This window comes from Lissotriton vulgaris, chromosome 9 (assembly GCF_964263255.1).
Source record: "Lissotriton vulgaris chromosome 9, aLisVul1.2, whole genome shotgun sequence".
NCBI lineage: Eukaryota > Metazoa > Chordata > Amphibia > Caudata > Salamandridae > Lissotriton > Lissotriton vulgaris.
This window is the reverse complement of record NC_141697.1, coordinates 68,994,131-69,020,321: the sequence shown is the minus strand read 5'-3', so window position 1 is coordinate 69,020,321 and position 26,191 is coordinate 68,994,131. Positions and strand designations below refer to the sequence as shown.

At 46.5% G+C, this 26,191-nt stretch overlaps 1 protein-coding gene across 1 annotated transcript in view; it reads left to right on the top strand.

Moving 5' to 3' along the window:
- Window positions 1-26,191, top strand: part of GALNT16 (polypeptide N-acetylgalactosaminyltransferase 16) — a 512,323-nt gene that overhangs the window by 327,439 nt on the left and 158,693 nt on the right. The window contains exon 3 of the mRNA XM_086937043.1: window positions 20,297-20,395. Within this exon, the coding sequence (XP_086793169.1) occupies window positions 20,297-20,395 (99 nt within the window). The remainder of the gene's footprint in view (window positions 1-20,296; window positions 20,396-26,191) is intronic.

The window sequence follows — 26,191 nt, the reverse complement described above, 5'->3', positions numbered from 1 at the left end:
GGCTGGATCTTCTGCCAGTATGATGAGATCGATCCACAAAGGCTGTACTCTGCCGTCTGTGTGATAAGATCTATCCAGAGAGACTGGGCTCCGCAGCCAGTATGATGCGTCAATCTGGAGAGGATGGGCTCCGCAGCCAGTATGATGAGTCAATCTGGAGAGGCTGGGCTCTGCACCTAGTGTGATGAGATCAATCCAGAATGGTTGGATTGCAGCCATTGTGATTAGAGAGATCCGGAGAGGCTGAGCCCTGCAGCCATTGTGATGAGATAGATCCGTAGGGGCTGGGCTCTACATCCAATGTGATGAGATAGGTTCGTGGAGGCTAGGCTCTGCAGCTAGTGTGATGAGATCCAGAGCAGCAGGGTTTCGCAGTTGGTATGATGAGATCGATGCCAGAGAGGCTCGGCACTATAGCCAGTAAGATAACATTGATCCATAGAGGCTGGGCTCTGCAGCCGGTACAATGAAATCGTTGCGGAGAGGCTGGGCTGTACAACCGGTACGAAGACATTGATTCGTAGAGGCTGGGCTCTACAGCCAGTACGATGACATTGATTCGTAGAGGCTGGGCTCTACAGCCAGTACGATGAGCTTCATCCATAGTCACTGGGCTCTACAGCCAGTACTATAACATTGATCCGTAGAGGCTGGGCTCTGCAGCTAGTGTGATGAGATAGGCTCTTAAAGGTTAGTCTCAACTGCCAGAGTGATTGGATAGACCGAGAGAGTCCTTGCTCTGCAGTTCATGTTACTAGGGCGAGACCTATCGCTTCAGTCCACGTAGCAGCAGAGAGACCCAGCCGTGCAGTCCGCATGGCAGAAGGGAGACCCAGCTGCCCACTGAGATCGAAGAAGCAAGATCCCCTTATCTAATAAATTAATAGAAAATCTCTTTTGGCATTCATGATATTGTCTGCCTTGTCAATCTCTTGCTTCCGTCCCACAATCAGGCCCACCTAGTAAGTACTGCACTTCTACAGAGCAATTCAGATGAGTTCTGCAGGAGTCTGTTCACCACGGAGTATACATATGCATAGCTGACCTTTCTACTGTAAAAAAAAACACATTTATTTGGGTTTTTGATACGCCTTTTATCATTTGCACCTGTTTTTGCCATGAACCTTTCCTTTATAAATAATGTGTTTACATGGCACCCAAGCACCAGGAATGCTGGGGAATTCCTTTGTAGCATTTGCATTATTTTTATGAAATCCACTTATAGATCTTATGCTCGTCAGAGAACCACACATTCCCAGAGGAGAGTAATCTCAGCATGTAAGCAGTTTTTTCCTTGTTTTAACAAACAAACATTAAAATTTTAAAAAGTATTTTTTTATCAAACATAGGCAATCGATTTTTAAAATGTAAAAACGAAAAAAAGTAGTAGTATCTCTTTCTAACGGTGGCATGTATATGTTTGCAAAAAATGTCAATAAACTTGACCCATCACAAAAATAAATTCAAAAACAAGAAATGGATTCATAAATAAAATCAGAGATTACCCTTTCAGTCCTAAGTGGACTACTTTTTAGGCGGATGTGCACATACGCAAGAACAAAATGCCCTCGCTCATAGTGAAGTGGGCTACTGGACTACCCTATGCTGTAGGCCAGGGGTCTCCAAACCGGTCCTGAAGGACCGGATCCATGCCAGATTTTTAAAATAACTAAATGTATCTCAATGGGGATATCCAAAAAATCTGGCATGGATCCGGCCCTCCAGGACCGGTTTGGAGACCCCTGCTGTAGGCTGTGGAGGGCCGAAGCATAATGTGAATGACACTTGAACACACCAGTCGATAAAGGGGCATGAATGAAAGTTCCTCCATGTACATATAAAAGTATGTAGTTCGATTCTGTTTGTTTGGAAAACAGGAGGCTGGTGAGATAGCTGAGGCGGTCTCTAGGCCAGACCTAATGATATGACCAGAGGATTACATACCTTTCCTAGAGTGTACATTGTGTGCATGGACATCCCAATAACTCACTCAATGTGGCAGGGACCTACATTAGAATTATATTGAGGTGTACATGACCCGATGATGTGTTGATGGTGACATTTAGATGCTGGTCATGTTTGTTTTTACCTGTGCGCTTCAGCTTTTGTGAAGTACATGTAAGATTTGAGGCACTGCCTTTATTGCAAAGATACGGAGTTGGTCGTATGATGCACACAGTGCTGTGTATTACCATTAAAGAGTGGTCTGTTGGGAATGGTGTAGGGACAGCAGTAGGTCAATGTTAGTGAGACCCCATAACTCAGATCACTTACCTCACAGGGGCAGTGGGACACACCTACTTGTTGTCCAGGTGTTCACCTTATGTGTTAGTTCGTTACCCCCAGGCGACCAAGTGAAATGGGCAGAGGTGGCCCCAGGGCAGGACTTGAAATATTACAGATAAAACAAGTGTGCAGGAGTTTCACACGAAGCAGTCGAAGAATGTCCGACGGAAAGATGGAGTTTATGTATGTATGTATGTGTGTTCTTATATAGCGCTGTATGACTTACCCTAGGGCATCTCAGCGCTTGCCTTGGGAACCCGTCCTGGCTTTTCCCTGTGAGATAACCCGTACTGGGCATCCCCAAGGTGAACGCCAGGCATCCCGCCGCGGGGGGGCCGTTGTGGAGATTAAGCAAGCTTAATGCCCAGAGTTGCAGAGTGTGAACCCGTGATTAGAGTGGGCACCGAAGCGAGAATTATCGAGTCCGTGGACAATTGGGCTCAAGACCCTGCCGCGTCGAGAATTGAACCCTGGTGCCGGGTCTGACCTCTGCTTCAGGGTATGCCTCCTCTAACCAGTGAGCCACACTTCTCAGTTGAGGTCCAGACTGGAATAGAACCACCAGAACCAAACTTGAAGCATTTCACCTACGCTCTAAAGTCTTACCTGAGATCAGTTTCATAAATCCCCAGGTCAGATGAAGACTAGGGCCATCATTTAGAGTATGGACCCCGGTCTATTGATCTGCCAGGGCTGCTAAGAGGTCTTATTGCTGCTGTGGTGGGAGACCGCTAGGCAGGTGTAGAATGCTGCGCCTTCATTAGACATTCTGTTGACACCGCTCCATTGCAGACACTGAGAACTGGGTGCGGGCACCCTGTGTATTGGACCTGCTTAGCCAAGTGGGTTTTTTGGTCGAGCCTGAGCCAACGTGCATGCGCTGCTCTGCTAGGCTTTCTGTGTTTACTCTGTGTGGGTCTGACTCCCCCACACATAGGATTGGCTTTTGCGTGTGTCTTTCAATAATGAAAGCACTCAAATGGCTAAAGGCGGGTGCATGTCCCACCTCTTTTTTAATGTTCGCTCCCACGGCGTTTGGCTCTTGGGAGTGAGCAGCGGCGCGCAGAGTGGCAGCTGCATTCCTTGTGGATCAGGTTACCTTGCTTTCTCTTTTGCTTCTTAAATTTTAGCAGAGCTTTTTTGGTGGGTAGGACAAAACGCACCAGGCGGCTATCCCACTGTGTGCTTTTCAGATTTACATGTTGGTAATTTTTGTGAAGTGCACAGTGGCCCTTTATTTCACCGTCGGTTTCACTCGTCCCTGCCAATTCACACCTTCCTTTGTACACCGTGCAACAGACACCACGTTTGTGGACCTGGGCAGTCCGGGGTCTGAAGCATCAGCCATGTATCACTGCAGGGTGGTCCTCCATGCTGCGCCACTGGAGACGGATGGGTCGAATGGTTTATTTGGAGTCGCCATATTCTGAAAGGGATAACCGCTTGCCGCTGTGATGTCCACATTCACACCGATTTCAACGCACACACCTAAAGTTATGTACAATAACGAACCAGAGAGGCATTGGAATGCATCGAACCACACATTGAGATTATATGAATGTATCTTGCTTACAAAACGCCGTTAGGTGTTAGGTACTGAGCAGACACTGCGATTTATGCAGTTAAAATGCTGCTGACTCAAGTGAACTCGGAAAGGCTCAAAAAAGGCAGTCGACGGGTAACAGAAAACATTCACTGGTTATTTAGTGCCTGATTGAATAGCAAGTATGTTATGGAGGTGTTGAAACGTCATTGTTTTATAATGTATAGCAGTATTGCTACGTACAAGGCTCTTAACACGTGTGAGCCCTGTTTTTAGGTCTCAGCCTGCGTAGGCTGCGCTTGCGTAGTCTCGCTGGGGAGATCTTATGTTTTCCAGAGTGGGGCTTGAACCCGCCCCTCTTCTCCATTGGCTGGCTTCCTAAACGGAGGCCAGCCATTGGAGGAGAGGGGCATCTGTCCATTTAAGCCCCGTATTTTTGGGATTTGGAGGTGTGTTTTTTAGTTTCTTTCTCTCCTCTTCCCATTGGCTGGAATTTTACATTCTAGCCAATGGGAAGAGGAGAGAAAGAAAAACACGCCCCGAATCCGATAATGATGGTGCGTTTCTCCGAGGCATTTCTGCTTGATCTCGGAGAAACATGGTGGTTTGGAGCGCTCCTCTCTTGCCTTCAGGGCCCTCTCCAGGGTTCTCTCTACCCCCACGGAGCCCTACAACTATTGTTTTATAAATGGTTAACAATAAAATACAGGGATGTTTGGAGCAACATCAAACATCAAACAGGACTCGTCAGCGAAGCTCTTCTTGTTAATGCTGGCAATGGGTTTCAGGGAAATGCCGTAGGTAGTCTATGCCAGAAATGTCCAAACCGAAAGGTTAGTAGGGCGTTTCATGCTTGCACTGACCCCATCGGGCAGCTAGAAGTGTTGCTTTACTGACTCGGGGCCGGAGATGCAATCTTAATGAGCCCCAGCGGCCTGCTAGCGTGGAGCATCAGGTTCAATATGCACCACCCTATGCGGACTTCGAGGCCAGTAAATAAAGGTGGGGGCCCGCAAGCTCAGTCCCGCCGACACACCCTTCCCGGCTGGGCCGTTACCTGGGGGGGTGCAGACGCTCCTTTTTGGTCACCAGCAACCACTGAATCCGGGGATGGAGGGACACCTCGCGCTTCTCTGCTCTCAGCGCTTCTTCCCTGAAGTCACGGGGGAAGCCCGCGCTGCCCTTCTCAAGGCTCCCGGGCTGGCGGCGGTTATCTCTGCCCCGAGCAACTCACTGCCACAGTGCTTCCCTTCCACAGCGCATCACGGCCACGGCGCCTCCTTACGGCAGCGCTTCCAGCGCATTCAGGTTCCGGGTGGCGGAGGTGATTCCTGGGCACACAGTGCTTTCTCCGCCACAGCGCTCTACAGCGCACTCGGCGGTGAGTTCAGGGGCAGAGTTCTGTGGCGATGTGACTCGGTCCGCAGCGGTGATGTGAAGGCAATTTTAGTTGCGGTTGGACTCGCACGCAGAAGTGATCTTTGGCCAAACAGCGCGATCAGGTCCCTTTCAACACTTCAGGTCACGGGCACACAGCGCCTGCAGGCTTCTGTGCTGGCAGAATTGGCAGACACTGTGTGATGTATGAACCTCTTGCCAGCAGCGGTGTTTACAGGCATGCAGCGCTCTTCTTCTACAGGGCTTCTCAGCACACTCGGGTTCCCGGGCGGCGACAGTGAGTTCAGGGGCGATAGAATTAACCCCATGCGCCAGTGCTACAGAGGCAGTTGTTTATTTATATATATAAAACAGTTTCTGGCGTGGATTGTGCGCTAGACTTCTAAACTACCACTTCTACTGCAGAGCACCATTGACACATAGTTTTAACTTTGTAGAACAACCGCCATTACCACATCCACACCACATCCACCACCACATCCACCACCACATCCACCACATCATCCATCACCTCATCCACCGCCATATCCACCACCACCACATCCACCACCATATCCACCCCCACCACCACATCCACCACCAAATCCACCACCACATCCACCACCACATCCACCACCACATCCACCACCACATGCACCAAGACCACCACATCCACCACCACCACATCCACCACCACTACTGCAGAGCACCATTTACACATAGTTTGTAGAACAACCACCACCACCACATCCACCACCACATCCGCCCCCACCACATCCACCACCACATCTGCCCCCATATCCACCACCTCCAGATCCACCACCACCAGATCCACCACCACCACATCCACCACCACCATATCCACCATGTCCACCACCACATCCACCACATCCACATCCACCACCACATCCACATCCACCACCACCACATCCACCACCACCCTATCCACCACCACCACATCCACCACCACCACCATGTGTGTGTGTGTGTGGCTCTGTGTGTGTGTGGGGCTCTGTGTGTGTGGGGGGGGCTCTGTGTGTGTGTGTGTGTGTGGCTCTGTGTGTGGCTCTGTTTGTGTGTGTGTGTGGCTGTGTGTGTGTGTGTGTGCGTGTAAATGCAATAGGTCTCGCATTTGCAAGAGATTAAGCTATTGGCATTGTAAAGTTTTCAAAACCAACACATAAATAAAAAAATTGTCATTTACAATGCCAATAGCTCTAACTTTTGCAAAGGCGAGACCGTTGCATTGCAAATGCTTGTTGTCCATTCCTTCCCCAAATCAACCTGCAGCTCTTTTCATATGTTTTCCACAATTGCGTGTATGTGTGCCACATCTTAAATCACTGTACCGACCGGATTTTCGGACCAGATGGAATCAGCTCCTAGGAGCCCCTCTAACCCAGCCGGAACGTAAGCACCTCCCTCCTTAGAACGTATTTACAATGGGTATGGATATATGTATGTACATCTCGTACCTAAGGATGCGGAAAAATCGCAATAAACATGCATAGGTTTTCTACAATATCCTATTCACACCAACTAGTCTCGCGGCCACTTAGGCCCAGACTAATCTACCCTGGGGCCGGTCTGATCATATACTCACACACTGATCTCCCTCAGTGCTCACTCGACACGCAATTCGGCATGTCTACACACACATGGGCCTGCAGTCCCAGTGCTCTCATACACACACACGGTCCGCAATCCGGCAGACCTCCACACCGTATCCCTCCGGTGCTCTCATTCACACACGATCCGCAATCCGGCAGACCTACACACCGTCTATCTTAGGTGCTCTCATTAACGCCGTGTACCAACGACGATCACTTTCCTATGAACACTTAGGGGAGAAGTCTCTCATTGTCTACTCAGGATAAAACTACGATAATATAAATTAGTATGGCTTTCCAAATTGCAATATGCACCTTCTGCTCCTGACATCAAATGTTCCCTTTCTTCCTCATTGCTCAATCATCTCTTACCTGATCGGGATTCGCATCCGTTCATGCAAACAATGTTTGACTAGAAGACAAGGTTACCCTGATTGAACAAGAATACAAGGCACATGTCGGTTCACTAAGAACTGGGGTGTTTTATTACAATAAAAATGAACACAACACTACGTTATGTTATGTTATGTTATGTTATTAAATTATTTATTAAGCGCACTAACACTGATTAGTTTCTTGGCGCTGAATTTGACAGTAACACAACAGGTAAAAAAGTAGGATTTAAAAAGCTTGTCTGAAAAGCCAAGTCTTCAGTGCTTTCCGAAAAGGTAGAAGATCTTGACAGAGCCGAATTTCTAGTGGCAAGGTATTCCATAGGCGGGGGGCAAGTGCTGCAAACCTACGTCCACCAGAACGTTTAAGCTTGAACGGGGGGATCTGAAGAAGGCCCAAATGGAGTGAGCGAAGGTTGCGGGGGGGGACATATCTGGTGATTATTTGATTAATGAACTTGGGGCTTTTGCCATGCAGTGATTTAAAAATCATGCAGCCTGCCTTAAAGGCACAGCGTTGTGTAATCGGGAGCCAGTGCAGTTTAGTAAGAAGGGGGGTCGCTGCTTGCCACCTTGGTTGCTTCAGTATCATCCTGGCAGCATAGTTCTGTACCATCTGGAGACGCTTGAGTAGAAAGACTGGAAGACCCAAATAAATGGCGTTCGCATAATCCAGATGGGACAGAACAGTGGCGATCACAACCTGGGTAGTGGCCTCTAGCGTTAATAATCGCCGAACCTTCCTAATTTTTTTTAGCTGATAGAAACACTTAGAAACCACCTGGCCCACTTGTGCCTTTAATGAAAGGTCACTGTCCACGATGACTCCCAGCGTTTTAGCCGATGGTGATGGTTGTGGAGCTTGACCCAGGTCTAAGGGCCAGTATTGAGGGCCCCAGTGCTTAGCGCTGTCCCCAGTCAATACCAGTTCTGTTTTCCCCGGGTTCAATTTCAGTTGATTTTGGTCCATCCAGGATTTAATGAACCTCATGGTTGACTGGAAGTGACTGACGGATTTTTCAGAGTTATCAATGGTGAAGAGTAATTGCAGATCATCTGCGTAGTTAAAAACTTTCACCTGTTTGTCCCTCAGCGTTTGTATCAGGGGGAGTATATATATATTCTGCAAAGAAAAAGTAAAGGTTAGAATGCGCGCTTTGCAAGGGAAAGGGCGGAGGTCACCTGGTTAATATGAAGTCGGGGTTCGGCAGTCATCTAGGTTCCCTTCTCGTCTGTGTCTTGGCTCGTCTCGGAATCACACCTTAGCAGTCACGGGTACACGTCTGCACCGCTAGGCTCGATCTCCTCTGCTTCCCTCCAAGTCACTGGAACCTTGCTCGCTATTAACTACCGTCTCTCTTTCTCTCTCTCTGTCTCTGTGCGCTCCGCGCTACTTCTCCTTCAGTCTTTCTCCGAGAGTCTCGGTTTCAAAATCTTTTTCGGACTTCAAAATGGTGACTGTCTGCCTGGAAAATAATTATTGGCATAGATGCTAACGGCTAGCTGCCGCCTACAGACTGACTGACTCATTGCCTAACACTTTCGCTAATATGGAAGCTGTCCCTTCATGGAAAGTTACGGCCAGTAACCTGCCGCCCACCAAATTCTTGTACCTCCCCGTACCAAGGACACGTTCCCAGCCGGCCGGCCTGAAGTTGTGTCTTCGGAGTGGAGAAAAATACAGTCTTTCGATAAGGGCCAGCCCGAACCGGTTCTCTCCAAGCGAACAACACCTCGAAACTAAAACATTACACTTGACCTAGAAAGCCTCTCAAGCTGCCGGGCAGAGGGCAAGATGGAGTCTGTCCCGTTGAAGGCCTACAGGGCCCAAAATAAGCATAACTCCATGGAAGATATACTAACACTCTTGCAAAAGGATGGATCGTCAATAATACTTATATATCTATCCCCTAGCTTAAGTTTATAAGCCCTGATCTAAAGAAAAGGGTACGAAAATGCACTACTGTGCCTCATGGATAGGTCCTACCTATAGTCCTAATCCCTATACTATAAGGGTAATAGGATGGAGTCATCTTCCATCATTCTCCCTCTAAAGAGGGCCGAAAAAGTCGGTCATTACAATCACCTACATTAAACGGGCCGCACCTTTTATTTTACTGCACGCACGTCCAGCTGTGTCATGTCAGGAAAGTCAGGTGCATTTGTGCGTTTGTTTCTTCAAGTACGTGTGCATCCCCCGAACCAGAGATGGGGTGTGCTCAGTTTGGAGAGTAGACTTTTTCAGTAATGCCATGTAATTAAGAACGTACAATGTGTGTGAATCAGTTTGGCATTGCTCACATTTCAGCGTTAGCACCACACGAATGTGCTTTCTTCAGGCACCAGCCAGTGACACCTCCTGCTTCAGTGCAACCACCCTGTTCAGTTGTAAAGACACATAGATGCACTTTCAAAGGCCGAACACAAGGGCACTGGTGTCTAGAATGTTCCTTCTGAGTCATAACTCTTCTGCTTACTGGGGATACAGCAACGTTGCCATGAACTCCTGCGCTATGTGTAAATGACATTTTATTTAAAGTAAGATTCTGCCTTCGATTCTTGGTTGCTCGTGAGTGTCACTTCTGTTTTTTCTTGTAGACTTGAGACTGTGCTATCAGATATACTCGTACCACTTCCAGAACACTCTCAGGTCGCCCCCTGTTTTATATAAGCTGGTTAAACACTGTGACATTATTTTTTTGTTGAATATGCATCACGAATTGAATTAAATTGCTGTGTACCTCATATTAACATACGTGCACACTGATGCATGCAGTCATATATTCAAACGTCTAGGGCAGGATTCCCAAATATGCCACTGGGTCTTACTCTTATAGTAGTCCAGACTTACTCCCAAATTTCCAAAGTAAGCCAGGAATTAGCGCAGCAGCGACATGGCTAAATACTTTTAAGGTCCCAAAGGCGAGACCTATTGGCTATGCCAATGCTTGTTCTTTTTAAACTCCCAAAGTTTAAAATGAACACAAATGTCCCTGTCACTCTGGGAGCTTCCTCGCACTGTTTTGGGGGCAAGTCTTTGGTTTCCTGTTCTGGACTTCCAGGCTTTCCCTGGTGGTCCCAAACAGATGAAACGTTTTCAGAAAGTCCCCCTGAATAATGTGACCCGATGGGCCTTCGATCAAAGTTTCCGCCATCTGAGTCAGCGTAGGCTCCATAGTCAGAAAGATGGCGCTTCATCTGACTCCAAAGAGCCAGCGGGGGGGGGGAGGGGAACTCTGCAGGTTTGGGGTCCAGGATATTCAGCACCTTTTCAACAGAGTATCCTGTCTGCCAAACCCCAAATGAACTATTGCTATAATATTAAACACTAACCCATCTGACAAGAGCTATGTCACTGAGTGCTCTGAAATGGAGCCTCAGTGGCAGAAGAACATTATTCAAACTCTGAAATATAAATGAATTAATAAACAAACAATGTGAAACAAACAACCGCACAGTCGGGAACCGACCTGCCAGTCCCACAACCTGCTCAGGTTCCAAGCTGCATTACAATGTACACTTATCAATCACAACCAGCTGGAAACACATGCATTCAGCAGATGCAACCTCTGTCTGTGAGAATTTCAAGGGTCTCAATTGCCCTTTCTATACCAATTACAATCCATAGGTAGACCTGCTCGTCAAATCCCAGAAGGTAACCGCTCAGTACATCAGAAACCTGTCTAGGGATTAAAAACTAACATGTAAGGGGAACACCATGAGACTACATGAGGGTCTGTTTGGAGCTGTGTGGGGATCTGTCGGAAGCACTATAGGGTTTGTGGTGATCTAAGCATGGTTGGTGGACCACCTGTAGTGCCTGTCAGGGGCTTTGTGGTGATGTGTTGGGGGCTGGTGAGAATCATTAGCTACTGTGGGATCTGCTGGGTGCTGTGTGAGGGTATGCTGTGCCAGGTCCTTCTGTCAGAGTCTTTTCTTGGCTATGGAAGGGTCTGCTGCTTGATTGTTTTTGAGGGTTTGTTGAGGTTAAGTTGGGGTTTCATGTTGATAGGTATGTCAAGATCTCTTGGGTCCTGTGCAGATGTCTGTTAGGAGCTATGTAAGATTTTGTTGTGGGCTGTGGGAGTGTCTGGTGGTGCAATGTGGGTCACTTCGAGTTCAGAAGTGGTCTGTCAGGGGTATTGTTTATCATGTGAAGAACTGTTGTGGCTATAGAAGCACCTGTTGTGGCTCTGGGATGGCCTTTTGGGGCTATGGGGGGATATGTTGGAGCTATAGAAGCAGCTGTTGAGGCTATGAGAGGGCCTGTTTGGGTTAGGGACAGGGCTAGATTGGGAACCACAACCGGCCCTGGCAAAGTGCTCGGCCACATCCCCACCCCCCCCCCCGGGGGTGTTGAAGGTGCCGCCGAGCCCTTTGCTGAGGCCGGTTTTCGGCCAATTTTGGGGCTATGCTGCAAAAACGGCCCTGTAACAAAAACGGCCTCCAGGGTCCCAAACCGCCCCCCCCCCCCCACTCATGTGGTGCACCGGGGGATTGCCCAGTGCCTGCTATGGCCAGTCCGGCCCTGGTTAGGGAAGGATACACTGGGGCTGTAGAAGCAGCTGTTGTGGCTATCAGAAGATATGTTGGGGCTGCAGAAGCAGCTGTTGGGGCTATGGAGAAATATTTTGGGGCACAGTAGCAGCTGTTGGGGCTATGGAAAGATATGTTGGGGCCACAGAAGCAGCTGTCGGGGCTAAGGGAGAATATGTTGGGGCTATAGAAGCCGCTATTGGGGCTATGGGAGGATCTTTTGAGGGCCGTGTGGGTTTTTATTGGAGGACATGTGAGGGTGTGTTAGGGGCCAGTGGCTCATTGATTGGCTGTAGGAGAAAATGCTGAGAATATCAGATTATTTAACTGTGATATTTTGTTTTCGGGGGCTAAATGAGGTTAATTTGGGAGCTACTTGAGGTTCTCTATGAGGCGATGAGAGCAACTTTTGGGCAATGTGAGGGCCTTTTTAAAGGTACTGACAAAGTTGTTCAGTAGACTAAATCCCAACCCAGGCTATGTTATACCAAACATTCACTTATGGTGAGGCTAACACATTGAACCCAGTGTCATGACCAGACACATATCATGTATGTGCTTTCAAAGAAACCCAACAACAGAATCTCCGAGCCAATTGGATGGTTGCCATTAGATCGGCTTAGGGATAGCCGACCACCGAAACATGCCTGCCATTTGTTCCAGAGTTAAGAACTCAGTGCGGGGCAGGTACAAGCAAGGAATAAGGCTCACCGCTGACCTCCTCTGTGAAATCTAAAACCGCATTAAAGTAGCCTGCTTACCTTTTTAAATCCATCCTCACTGTTGCCCCATAAAACCTCTCTGGTTCTCCAGCCTGCGATAGCCCAGTGGCATTCTCTTTGGTACTCTGAGGGGCGGTTAGTTTCTATTAGTCTTCATACTAAAATCTAAAGGAAAGAGATGCTGTTAGGACCAGATATCCAATTCCCAAACCTTCTTGATATCTTGTGATGCTCTTGCAGATATAGCTTTTGACCACCGCAACTGAACTACAATCACAACTGAATCATCGAAGTCTGGAGACCCCTGCTCTCCACTGTCAGAGTAGGACTAAAATACGGATCAAGGTTGAATTTGATGCAATATGCATAAAATGCACCGAAATTGAGAATTAAATATATCCCTTCTGAATACTATTATGTAGTTGACAATTGCTTTATGATACACTGGTGGAATTTAATGGAAACTTGCTGGTTAAACATTTCATTGCATCATAGTGACCTGCCAGAGCCTGTCGGCCACCCCAGGGGGTCAACGTATTATTAATGAGCACATTCTGTTAGAATTACAGGATTTTCACAGAAGGCCAATGACAGCTCCAGCACCACTCCAGATGAGTCGGTCAAAAAATCTAGTGGCTAAGAATGTTTCCAAAATTGAAAAAAATCCGTTGTGTTGCATGATTTTCACACTTTACATTCACCTTGTATAGTTCCTTCGCTTCCAAGAATTCGTCCAGTGTACAGGAAAAATAGTCCTTCTTGTCGATTGAAGTTTTGCTCACTTCCTGCTTCGCCATGGCAACATTGTTTGTTTCGCATCCCACTTTACAGAGAGCAAGCCCGTAACAGGTAGAAGTGGTTTTCATTGACATTAATGGAAAGAGTGTAGCAATTTGTGTAGAAAAAAAACTTTCAAGGACAAATTTCGATGTGTATCCATGGAGAATTACTTCACAACAAATTGTTCAGCGACCAGATGCTTTTATGCCTCTCGGACACTAAAATATAAAATAGCCCTGAACTCTTTTGGACCAGCACAATTATTTAGAAAGGCGATCAGAGCGTCGAAGCACTATAGCACATCTAACTTTGAACTATGCGTCACATGAAAAGTAACTTTTCTGAAATCAGTAGAGGGCCTTGCAGTAAATCGATTTGCAGTCCGTCTATTATTAGCTTTTGTGATGAGAAAAGTCAATGACACACGGCTATGACGCACTGGATAATCTACACTTCAATTTTACATTTTTTAATTTAAGCTTCAATCTTAATATCTTCGAGTCTATTTTTGTCAATGATTTTCTCGCCTTCTTCTCTGGGTGGGATGCAATTATAAATGTGTGGTGTTACATCTTCCGGTGTTTTACACCCCTCTCATGCACCCTTAATGGACGATCAGGTGATAAATAAACCGAACCTTTACCTTGACGACGTCACTTCCACTGCATTTGACATTGTCTGCTAGAATCAGTAGTGTTTGAGATGGAGCCATAAGACTGCACACATAAATCTTGTAGTTACTTGTCAGGTGCTTAACCATAACCCAACACTAGTACTTGCCCCTCCCCCCACGCACTGGTTAGTGCTTTGAAATCCCACCTTGAGGTAATGCTGTCCCAGATAATTTTTTCCTTCTCCACCAGGTATTGCTTCCCAAATGCTAATCAGCACAGGTGAAAATAATTCATCTTTTTAAGTTTTTCTGTATTTTTGAGCCACCACAGATATAAACCATATTGTAAATGTTGAGATTTTGGAGGTCAATAAGTGTGCAGTGTCCGATTCATATTTGTTTGTTTTAGGGATTTTTAGAGCGCGTTAAATACCCCATGGGGCGTCCTGGCACTATACAGAGTAGGGAAATCAGGGAAAACATGATTAAGAGACAGGCTAAAATAGGCACGTTTTAAGAAGCTTTCTTAATGTGGATAAAAAGATGGAACGAATGGAGACGAGCAGGGAGTTCCAGTGGATGCTGCTAAGATTGTGGATGGGGCGGCCGCTTAGACATGGCGCGTTTCACGCGGGGGGATGGATAGAAGAAACATGTGCGCAGACAGTAGGGCTCTGATAGAACTAAATTTAACTTGTAAGTGTAGCGGATCTTTCTTGTGTATCGCGCTGTGAGCCACACAAAGGGATTTGAGGATCAAAGGTTTCCTACAGGTAACCATTGAAGCTCTTTACACTAAGCTGAAATTGAAGCTGTGGATGGGGGGGAACTAAGGACCAGTCTAGCCTCTGTGTTTTGGACCACCTGAAAATGGGTGCCCAGATAAAGGGAATTTCTGTACCCAGCTTGGAGGTGATGAGGGCACTGGTGACCATGTTACATGTGGCCTTAGGAGGTAGAGGGGACGTTTTCCTCAGCACATGAAGAAGATTGGAACAAACAGCAGACATCAGGCTATCAAAAAAGAAGGTTTTGGTCTATCAGAAAGCCAAGGTATTTTACACGCTCTGAGTGAACCAGAGTGGGGACGAGTTATCGTTGCCATCAGGATGCGAATGAGCTAATGCTACTTTTGCCGAAGAGCAATATATATCTCTGTTTTGTCTCCATTTAATTTAAGACAGTTCTGGTTAATCCAGAGGGCAATTGCTTTCATACATTTCATCTTTGTGGGTGGAGAATTAAATCTGTGTGATGTCTGCGTAGTACATTGCGTCCACACCGAACGAACAGATGATGATCAGGGGCCGCATGCAGACACTGAAGAGGGTGATACTCAAGGATGAGTCCGGAGGTACTCCACAAGGAAGAGAACGAGTGGCAGAACCACCGGAGCCATTTCAGAGCCTCCTGCAGATATCCAGCCTGAAGAGATAGATGATGAGAGTGTAATGAGAGACCATGTAAAATGCTGCGGAGAGAAGTGGGACCAAAACCACTATTTTGCCATTATCAACCATCCCCCTAAGACCATCCTTAGCGGCAAACTGTCAGCTTCCTGAAAACCGGACTTAGCGGTTTCGAGGAGAACATTGTGATCGTCACCAAAATATTTGTAGTAAGTTACCTAAGTCTTCTTAGTAACAGCAAAGGATTATTAACAATAAACAGGGACTGCGAAGCAGTGTATCCAGATGACAACATTTATCGGCAGCTGACAACGGTGCATCATCCCTACATTCCATACAAGAATAGAAAATGCAAGAGAGCACAAAGTTCCATAACTAATACTGGGCGATGAAAGCATCAACCCAGAGCTCACCTATACATGTTGTTTTACAGAACAAGAAAGTTAAATAGAGGCAGTTGACAGAAAAATAAAATAATAAAAGTCCCTTAGCTGAAAGCAAGTCTGGTATTTTACTGACCTCTGCTGGTCGTTTTCTATCAAGACAGTTAAATAGAGGCAGTTGAACAGAAAAAAAGTCCCTATGTGGAAGCAGACAAGTCCTAGGGCTGATCTCTAGATCAGGCACATAGTATATACTAAAGTATATGCTAAAGTATATACAAGAGGTCTCGAATGCTTGACCTAAAAAAGGACAGCTCTTTATTCATCAATTTCCCAGGGATCTTAACTGGCAGGAGAAGGAAAAAAATGGGCCTCAACTTTCTGAGAGTATTCGTATCCGCAAAGAAGTTTTCTTAGCAGAGGAATGGCTTGAGCCGTGCCTCTAGGAAAGAGGAACTGACTCTGTCCTAAGGGACTGGTTGCAAAAAAAAAATTCAGAAAAGGGACAAAGATGTCTGCTCCACTGGAGAAGATCCGGTAGGTCCAGGGTCTAGAAGATAACCAGACTTGATAGAGTGAAGTTAATTCACGGTGTCCTTAACAGATAGCGTAACAAAGTCTTCAAGGCGAGGAGAAGTATGAAGATCTAGAAGAACATCCGGGGATGGAGGTGACAGAGCACACTCCTGAGGAGGAAAGTGTATTGATATTAGCTATTTTGTCTGAGAAGGAAGCCATTTTGGAGCATGTAATGGGTGATGGCATGCGAGCACGCTGAGTAGTATAAACAACTTCTAACAATGTTAAAAATGGATCAAGAAGAATTGGAGGCTGAGTTCATTTCCAGTATGAAGGCATTTTTTTGGGCGCTTTGAACCGGGCGCTAGTATTTTCTCAATTTCCGGTTTATACCCATTTCTAGTGAATTCGTCATAGGCCGCCCAGGCATTTATAATTCCACCTAGCGAAATGTAGGCCCTCCTTGTGCCAGGGGCCAAGTGAAAAGCGCCGAAGGTAAGGGCGCTTGCCCTATAGCGGGGGCAAAAGTGTCTACTGCCTCCGATATTCACATATTGATCTGTTGGGTGACCCAGGTATCTTGGGAAAATTAGATGGCATGGCTAGCCCATATATTATGAAGCAATGTTGATTGATTTGAAACCATGATCTGCTTAATAGAACTATTGATATGACAGGGAAAGTTGCAGCAGAAAGGGACCCCAAAATGGCCTGTCCAATATAGGGGAAACTGCTCCGAAGATCTGAGACGTGATGAGCTGGTGAATTACGGCTTCAAGCAGATGGCCAGCCTTAGAAGTGTAGAAGGTCAATAGAAGGGACAGGCCGAGAATGTGTGATCAGTAAGAGAAGTAGTGCCGGGAAAGGGGAGATGGTCCAAGCGAAAACTGAGATCACCAGCAATAAAAAATTCACTTTTGTTTAAACCAACGTGGGCTTTGAAGTCCGCTATATCATTGCTAAAGGCTAATCACGGGCCTAGGGTGAGGGAGACACTTAATCCCCAGTGAAGGAGAAAGAAAGAATAGTATCATATTTAAAGAAAAGGGATTCTGTGTGGAGGAAGAGTGTGCAGCAGAGACTAATGATGGAGCAGGACAAAGAAACCCTCCAAATAATGCATAGACTGTCCCGGGTTTATCCGGCTGATCTCTGTGAAGGATTGAGAACCCTTAGTGGTTACCAGAAGCTATGTCAGGTGCAGAGGAGATTTTTAGGGCATCTTTCTATTGTAAGAACGGCATTGGGATTGTGAGAGAAGAGAAAAATAGTTATCGTAATGGGTGACTGGGCAGGGACCACTGGAAACCATTTAGCGACCTACTTGGAGTAATGCGTGGGAGCGGCAGTCCACTAGAGATACTAATGGGGCAAAGAGGAAGGGCTATCTGCACCTTTGCATTACGCCTGGAAACTGTAGGGCTTACTTGTGCGCGAAAAGAAGGTAGGGTATGGCCGTGAAAAGAGATATGATGCTGATCAGAGCCAGATGACCAGGGTCCCTGGCACCCCCACACTGCTGCGCACGGTCACTATTGTGAGACCTGTGGCATGCCAAAGACAAAACAGGAAGAGGGTTGTAGGCGTCTCACATCTCCAGGCAGAAGTCCGGCACCTCCAAAAGTGGCACACTCAAAGAAACTGCTAAATAAAATTAATCCAAATAAAATTGAAAGCAATATAAAAAGGAGGTGTGGCACCCTCCAAATTAGTGGTACAAGGAGATAAGATATTAAAGAGAAATAAAACAAACCCACATAAAAACAGGAATAAGTGAGGTCCAGACACCCCCCTACCCACAGCGGGCCTGGGCCTGCAAGAAGAAAAAGGGGTCAGTGACCAGTAAAGAACACGCCTCAGCGTGGAAAGGTGCCGAGTACGACAAACCTCACAAGAATCAACCCCCATGAGAATATAAACAAGTACAATTTGAACAAGACATAAAGGAACTGAAACACTTTTCAGCACAATTGTAATGTTTGATCTGTTTCCTCTCCTTTCTCCATCTTGGTCCCCCTGACCCTCTCCAAATCACCTAACTTTATCAACATCCACTTATGCACGAAAAGCAATTACTAAAGCTCAGAAAAACCCTGAATTTAATTATACCATAAATGAAAACATATATATTTGAGTCACGTTAAATTAAGCTGGCTCATAACGTGTGAACATATTTTAATTTACGAAATGCATTCGGGCTATTTCAATTAGAAAGTGTCATTTAGAGAAGCGACTGAATTTGAATAATCTTGAAGACCTGCCCCATCACCCGCATTGCTGTGAAATCTAAGTCGCCGTACACCTAAAAGAGATGCCGGAGCCTGTGAACACTTCAAAGGTCTGGAACCAGCCTGTCTATTTCCACCTTCACTCTGAAAGAAGGTCCTGTCCGCAGTATTACCTTCCTGCCTAGTCCTCCTCCGCCACCAAGATTGTTCTCGCTTCCGGTCATTTCTCATCCTTCATTAAGAATCATCGCCCCATATAGAGCGATCCTCAACTCTTGCAGACAAGTCTGGATCCAAAAACACAAAAATGAATGGAAATGTATCCATTGGCCACCTATCCGTGGAACTGACTATTGCATTGATATGGATGTTGAAAATTCACCATCACTGTCTAAGACATTCAAAGGTGTCCCTGATCCAAGGCCTATTAAACTGTCTGAGAGTCAGGGAATGCTTCCAGCAGCTAGACAAAATTTGTGCTTCCCTAGTGTGGTATACTGCAGTGACCATCAAACACACCATAAAGGCCGAAATAGCAAAATTTCCTTGATGCAATGTGACACACAGGTAAAATTATCAATTTACAGAGAATTTGTGGAGAATACCAGCATCATTTTGATGATTTTGCAATCTGTGACGTTTGTGTGCTACAGCAGAACAGCATTTGTCTTCAAGAAACATCTCATCAACTGTGGATGGGGAGTCACACAATTTACACCACCCACTTTTCTGAAAAAATAAGACTTTTCTATTCATCTCCCCACGTCATGTTTACACCATCAAATCATCTTCCTGCACCTCTTGGTATACAGAGAGCACAGTCACTTTGTAACTAGATTTTATCTATATGAATACCAATGCTTACATACGTATGTTCAATCTCAACCAACAAAAACTACACATTTTCACAAACAACCCAAACATTTTAAACGTTGCAATCAATCTCCGCCAAATTGGTCAAATGGAGATCTTATTTTTTTTAATTTTTATATTTAATCCTCTGTGATGGTGGCCAAAATGGTTTACTTTTCAGTTTCTGTTGCAACCATTTTAGAAGCAACTCAAAAACATAGAGCTGTTCTCAACTTAAGTATGCATTCGTTAACGAAGAACTAAATAGTATGTGCGTGCAATCCTTTGGATCTATCAGACAATGAAGAATTCTGCAATGACCAAATACAACAGCGATAAAGACCCTACGAAGAAATCAAATTAGCAAGTTGATCATTTTGTATTACATTATAAATAACGAAGAGTCCACAGTGAATAATACAAGATCTGGCATCTGGCCTGAGCTTCACCTTAACCCAAACACTTACCTTTAGCCACGCTCACCTTAATCTTATACTTATCAATTACACTACACGCTCTAACCAATAACATACACTTATTTAAACATTTCCTCTCACAGAATCTTTACCATTCCTCTGTATGATTATTGTAATGCTGCTGGTTTTAAAATATCTCAAATGTACATCGTGTCAATGTTCTGTGTTGTTGTTCTTCATTATTACCGAAAGTAAACTCTTATTATCAAATTTATTTTTTTCATTCCCAATTATAGAATTTTCTTTATTATTGTTGATTTAATGCCTGTCATATACTGTTGGAAACACTTACCACTAAGACATCAAAATATAAACTCCTCCATTGCATCTCTGAAGCCTACCTTGTCAAGACCGAAAGAAACCGCTGTCCTGGTAGTTCCTAGAGTTGTTGAATTACTATCTAACGGGGCTTGGCCTCTGTGTCCCTATATGCTTTGCTTGGTCAATAAGGATCTTTTTCTGGTTGCATTGCTGTTTCTAGAGTTGTTGAATTACTATCCAACGTGGCTTGGCCTCTGTCGCTATATACTTTGTTTGGTCAATAAGGATCTTTTTCTGGTTGCATTGCAGATGCAGTTCTGTACATTACGACGCAGACCTGCCAGCCACGACTGTCATCATCACTTTTCACAATGAGGCTCGCTCGACCCTTCTCAGGACTGTAAAGAGGTAAGAGTGATTCCACCTCCATTTCTAACTTTCAGTTTCAGACCTGCTGAAGTCTCTGTGGTTCTGTCCAGAGGAGGCCAAAACGTTGACTTGCCTGCCAATACATTCCAGAATTGTCCTGTCCATTGCAAACCACTTGCATCAAGTCATGGCTGCTTTTGGTGTTGTTCACCAAATTGCTTAGATCGAATAGTATCCAAAGTTGCCGTAAATAAAGATGCGTATATTTGAGATTAAATATACCAGCCGAAACAATGTGGAGAGAAATGACGTTTGCGGGCTACATGATCATGAATGCGTGTTCTCTCTTTTGTTTGCTGGCACATCGCATTCCTTCCAGGTTAAGGCAGCTTTGTCAGCGTTGATTACTATACAATGTTGATCATCCGGCTTATTGGGCTGCATTATATTCATATTTGCCTTTCTGGGGGGAATACATGGGGTAGTTTGCCTAGAGTCCCCAGCCCAGAGTCAAAGCTGTCTTTGATGTCTAGTTGAAGACAGAGATCTGACATGTCATGCAATCTTAATAGATCGCTAGTGCATTGTTCTCTAAGTCGTGCATTAAATTCACTTTAATTATGAATGTGGGGCTGGGAGCTGAGTATGTTTTAGTTTATCTCCTTCTGCGGATGGTAGGTTTACATTCATTCCAGTCTAGTTCATGTTCTCTGCTATTGTATTTTGCTTCTTAGAAGACAAGGGTGGGACAATGATTAAAAACTGCAGAAAGTAGCGCGGACAAGACCCTTGAGGGTATCAGAGCACTTTACAAGCAGATATAGCAAATAAAACTCAAATTATAGACAGAAACGAAAAATAGTTATGGTACGAACTCCTTATACAAAGAAGGACAGCATGTAAACATAGTTCATGTGACCTTGGCTTCAGGAGACCACTGTTTGCTGCTTTGTCCCTAGCACTCCTTAAGTGATTTTTAATACAAAGGTTGCAATGGCAGTGCCAGCAGTATGAAAGGTATGCACAAAGTTAGATTGTGAACTTGGCATTCCCAAAACTATCTTCATGTAGGTTGGGGTATGTGAGTGAGGTCAAGGCTTTGATTTCTATTCACAGGGCCCATGGGGTTGTAGACTTCTGTGTTTGAATATAAACTCTAAGGCATACTTAATGAACTCCTGGAAGAGTCTGGGGCCCCCAATATAGGGTTAAGCTGTCTGGGTAGAGTTCAATTACCAGCGGATTGTGATGGGATTGGTATCTCTTATGAGGAGAACCCAGAGCCAAACTGGCCTGCAGCGCAATATACCCATTGTACTTGTAAATTTGACAATGGAGCCCTTGGGGCCTCCTAGTTCAACATTCCTGTGTTGTAGTCATCTGGTTAAGGGGACAATAAGCGTGAATGAATGTGTCCTAGCTTGCCTGAGCAGTGATTGGCAATACACGCCAACTAGAATGCCATACCACCTTCGCAATACTCAACATTCCTACTCGTGCGCATGTCTGCAAGCGCACAGCTTGGCAGCCATGTCCGGTGGTTGTACAACAGCTCTGCAAACTCTAATTTCCAAGCTTCTTGGAGTCAAAGGAAAGGATCTCTGACAGCTTGGAAAGGAAATGGCGTGCTGTAGAGTGGTGGCCACTATATGACAACTGTCACTCGATGACAACAGAGTGACACAGATGGCTGCTGCCTGGTGTTCTCCCTTGCTGCGTGAGACCTCAGGATGAAGAGAATGAGGTCAGTTGTCTGAAGTGAAACTAGTCCTCTGTGAAGTGTAAGACCACAACACCCTTCATCAACCACCACCCTATCTAGTGCTGAGTAATACCTGAGCACCACACTCCACAACCACCACTTGACTCAGGAGTCAAGCTCCCTGAACACTACAGCACCCTTTCACCAGCAACCACCACCGTACCAAGGCTACCTGAGCACCACACTCCCCAACCACCACTTAACTCAGGAGTCAAGCTCCCTGAACACTACAGCACCCTTTTACCAGCAACCACCACCGTACCACGGCTACCGGAGCACCACACTCCACACCCACCACTTAACTCAGGAGTCTAGCTCCCTGAACACTACAGCACCCTTTTACCAGCAACTACCACCGTACCAAGGCTACCTGAGCACCACACTCCACAACCACCACTTAACTCAGGAGTCAAGCTCCCTGAACACTACAGCACCCTTTTACCAGCAACCACCACAGTACCAAGGCTACCTGAGCACCACACTGCACAACCTCCACTTAACTCAGGAGTCAAGCTCCCTGAACACTACAGCACCCTTTCACCAGCAACCACCACAGTACCAAGGCTACCGGAGAGCCACACTCCACAACCACCACTTAACTCAGGAGTCAAGCTCCCTGAACACTACAACACCCTTTCACCAGCAACCACCACTGTCCCAAGGCTACCTGAGCACCACACTCCACTACCACCACTTAACTCAGGAGTCATACTCCCTGAACACTACAACACCCTTTTCACCAGCAACCACCACTGTACCAAGGCTACCTGAGCACCACACTCCACAACCACCACTTAACTCAGGAGTCAAGCTCCCTGAACACTACAACACCCTTTCACCAGCAACCACCACCGTCCCAAGGCTACCTGAGCACCACACTCCACTACCACCACTTAACTCAGGAGTCATACTCCCTGAACACTACAACACCCTTTTCACCAGCAACCACCACTGTACCAAGGCTACCTGAGCACCACACTTCACAACCACCACTTAACTCAGGAGTCAAGCTCCCTGAACACTACAACACCCTTTCACCAGCAATTACCGCCGTACCAAGGCTACCAGAGCACCGCACTCCACTACCACCACTTGACTCAGGAGTCAAGCTCCCTGAACACTACAACACCCTTTCACCAGCAACCACCACAGTACCAAGGCTACCTGAGCACCACACTCCACAACCACCACTTAACGCAGGAGTCAAGCTCCCTGAACACTACAGCACCCTTTTACCAGCAACCACCACCGTACCAAGGCTACCGGAGCACCACACTCCACACCCACCACTTAACTCAGGAGTCTAGCTCCCTGAACACTACAGCAGCCTTTTACCAGCAACCACCACCGTACCAAGGCTACCTGAGCACCACACTTCACAACCACCACTTAACTCAGGTGTCAAGCTCCCTGAACACTACAACAACCTTTCACCAGCAAGCACCACTGTACCAAGACTACCTGAGCACCACACTTCACAACCACCACTTAACTCAGGAGTCAAGCTCCCTGAACACTACAGCACCCTTTCACCAGCAAGCACCACCGAACCAAGGCTACCTGAGCATCCTCCTTAACAACCACCACTTAACTCAAGAGCAAGCTTCTTAACACCTGAACAATCCCTTCTCCACCCAGCAACCATCACACAACTACAGAGCCAGGCTTCCAGTTCACTGACCACCCCCTCCCAATGCCAACTGCCCTACAGAGCGGTTTGAACACTACAACACCCTTTCACCAGCAACCACCACCGTCCCAAGGCTACCTGAGCACCACACTCCACTACCACCACTTAACTCAGGAGTCATACTCCCTGAACACTACAACACCCTTTTCACCAGCAACCACCACTGTACCAAGGCTACCTGAGCACCACACTTCACAACCACCACTTAACTCAGGAGTCAAGCTCCCTGAACACTACAACACCCTTTCACCAGCAATTACCGCCGTACCAAGGCTACCAGAGCACCGCACTCCACTACCACCACTTGACTCAGGAGTCAAGCTCCCTGAACACTACAACACCCTTTCACCAGCAACCACCACAGTACCAAGGCTACCTGAGCACCACACTCCACAACCACCACTTAACGCAGGAGTCAAGCTCCCTGAACACTACAGCACCCTTTTACCAGCAACCACCACCGTACCAAGGCTACCGGAGCACCACACTCCACACCCACCACTTAACTCAGGAGTCTAGCTCCCTGAACACTACAGCACCCTTTTACCAGCAACCACCACCGTACCAAGGCTACCTGAGCACCACACTTCACAACCACCACTTAACTCAGGAGTCAAGCTCCCTGAACACTACAACAACCTTTCACCAGCAAGCACCACTGTACCAAGACTACCTGAGCACCACACTTCACAACCACCACTTAACTCAGGAGTCAAGCTCCCTGAACACTACAGCACCCTTTCACCAGCAAGCACCACCGAACCAAGGCTACCTGAGCACCCTCCTTAACAACCACCACTTAACTCAAGAGCAAGCTTCTTAACACCTGAACAATCCCTTCTCCACCCAGCAACCATCACACAACTACAGAGCCAGGCTTCCAGTTCACTGACCACCCCCTCCCAATGCCAACTGCCCTACAGAGCGGTTTGTACGCTCCCCTCAAGGACCACTCTACTATGAAGCCAGGATATCTGAACTCCCAATCAACAACCACCACTATACCAGGGGAACCGAACATGCCCAACAACCCTCAACAACCACCACACTAGCCATCTTCATAGATGCCAGGCTATTTAAGCACCATTTTCCAATAATTACAAAATTACCCTGGAGCCAGCCTGCCTAAACACCCCCTTAAGAATGGTCACTTAACTCAGGAGCTAAGCTACCTTATCACTTGAAACCCACAAACTACTCTCAACAACAACCACCATGCTCTCCAGCAGCGAGACCTTTACGGTCACTGCTGCCTCCTATCAAATGCCCTATAGAGTAGCCAGCTTCCCTAAACAACCCCTCAGCAATCATAACTTAACTCAAATGCCAAGCAGCCTGATCACTTCAAAACACCCACCACTCAAAAAAACTGCCACCCTCCCAGGAGCCAGGCTTTCTGATCACTCATGCACCCCCCCCCCCCAACAAATGCCCTACAGAATAACCAGGCTACCTGATCAGTCGTCCTGTACAGCCCTCACCATACCCAGGAGCCAGACTGGAGAGGTGTGGCGCCGCGGCCAGGGCAACTGACGCTGGAATCTGGGGATCACGGTTTGATCCCCGGCACCGGCGGCAGGTCAGCCCTGCACCATGTGACTCTGGGCAATAGCTTGCTTAATCTTCCCGACGGCCCCCAGCGCCTAGAGACCCTTACGGGTGATTGTGCGCTTTACAAATGTGGATTATTATTATAACAATTCAACTACTACCATCCTACATGGGAGCCTTCTGCGTGAACACCTCTCATCAACTACGACCACGACCACCAGCCGGCTGCCTGAGCGCCCTCCACAACAACCGCCACTGTACAAGGGAACCATGCTGTGTGATGCTCTCAGCCGTCACCCCATCCCAGAGTTATCTTGCGCACATTCAGTTCCTCTACACAGCGACTATAACACAAATATTGACTTCAGGTTTCAGAATACCTTGTGACATGCGCAATGAAGCCACCCACCACCAGGTTGGTAGCACTTTACACAATCTATTAACAAAACAAGCAGCCACCTCAATCTCCCTCCCCTGTGGCTTTGACTAAGAAGAAAAAGGAAACCCACTTATGTATTAGGTGATCCCACAGAGCAATAATGTATAATTAATCGTTATTAAGACGTGCGCTTGCAGCCGGGGAGCCAGTTGACGTTTGCTTTGTGAATGTGAAAGAAGTCTGTTCAATGGGTTGAGACTGGTGCAGTTTGCTTGAACTCAAACTCCCAATGCATGACAGCCTTTGTGCTAAATATCAGAGGCTCCGAGGGGCTATTCTCAAAGGTAACTTTAAACATGAGTAAATCTACACCTCTAAATGTATTCTAATACTATGTACTAAATGTACTCCTTTTGAGATAGGGAGGGGGGTGAGACAGGGGTGCGTTCTAGC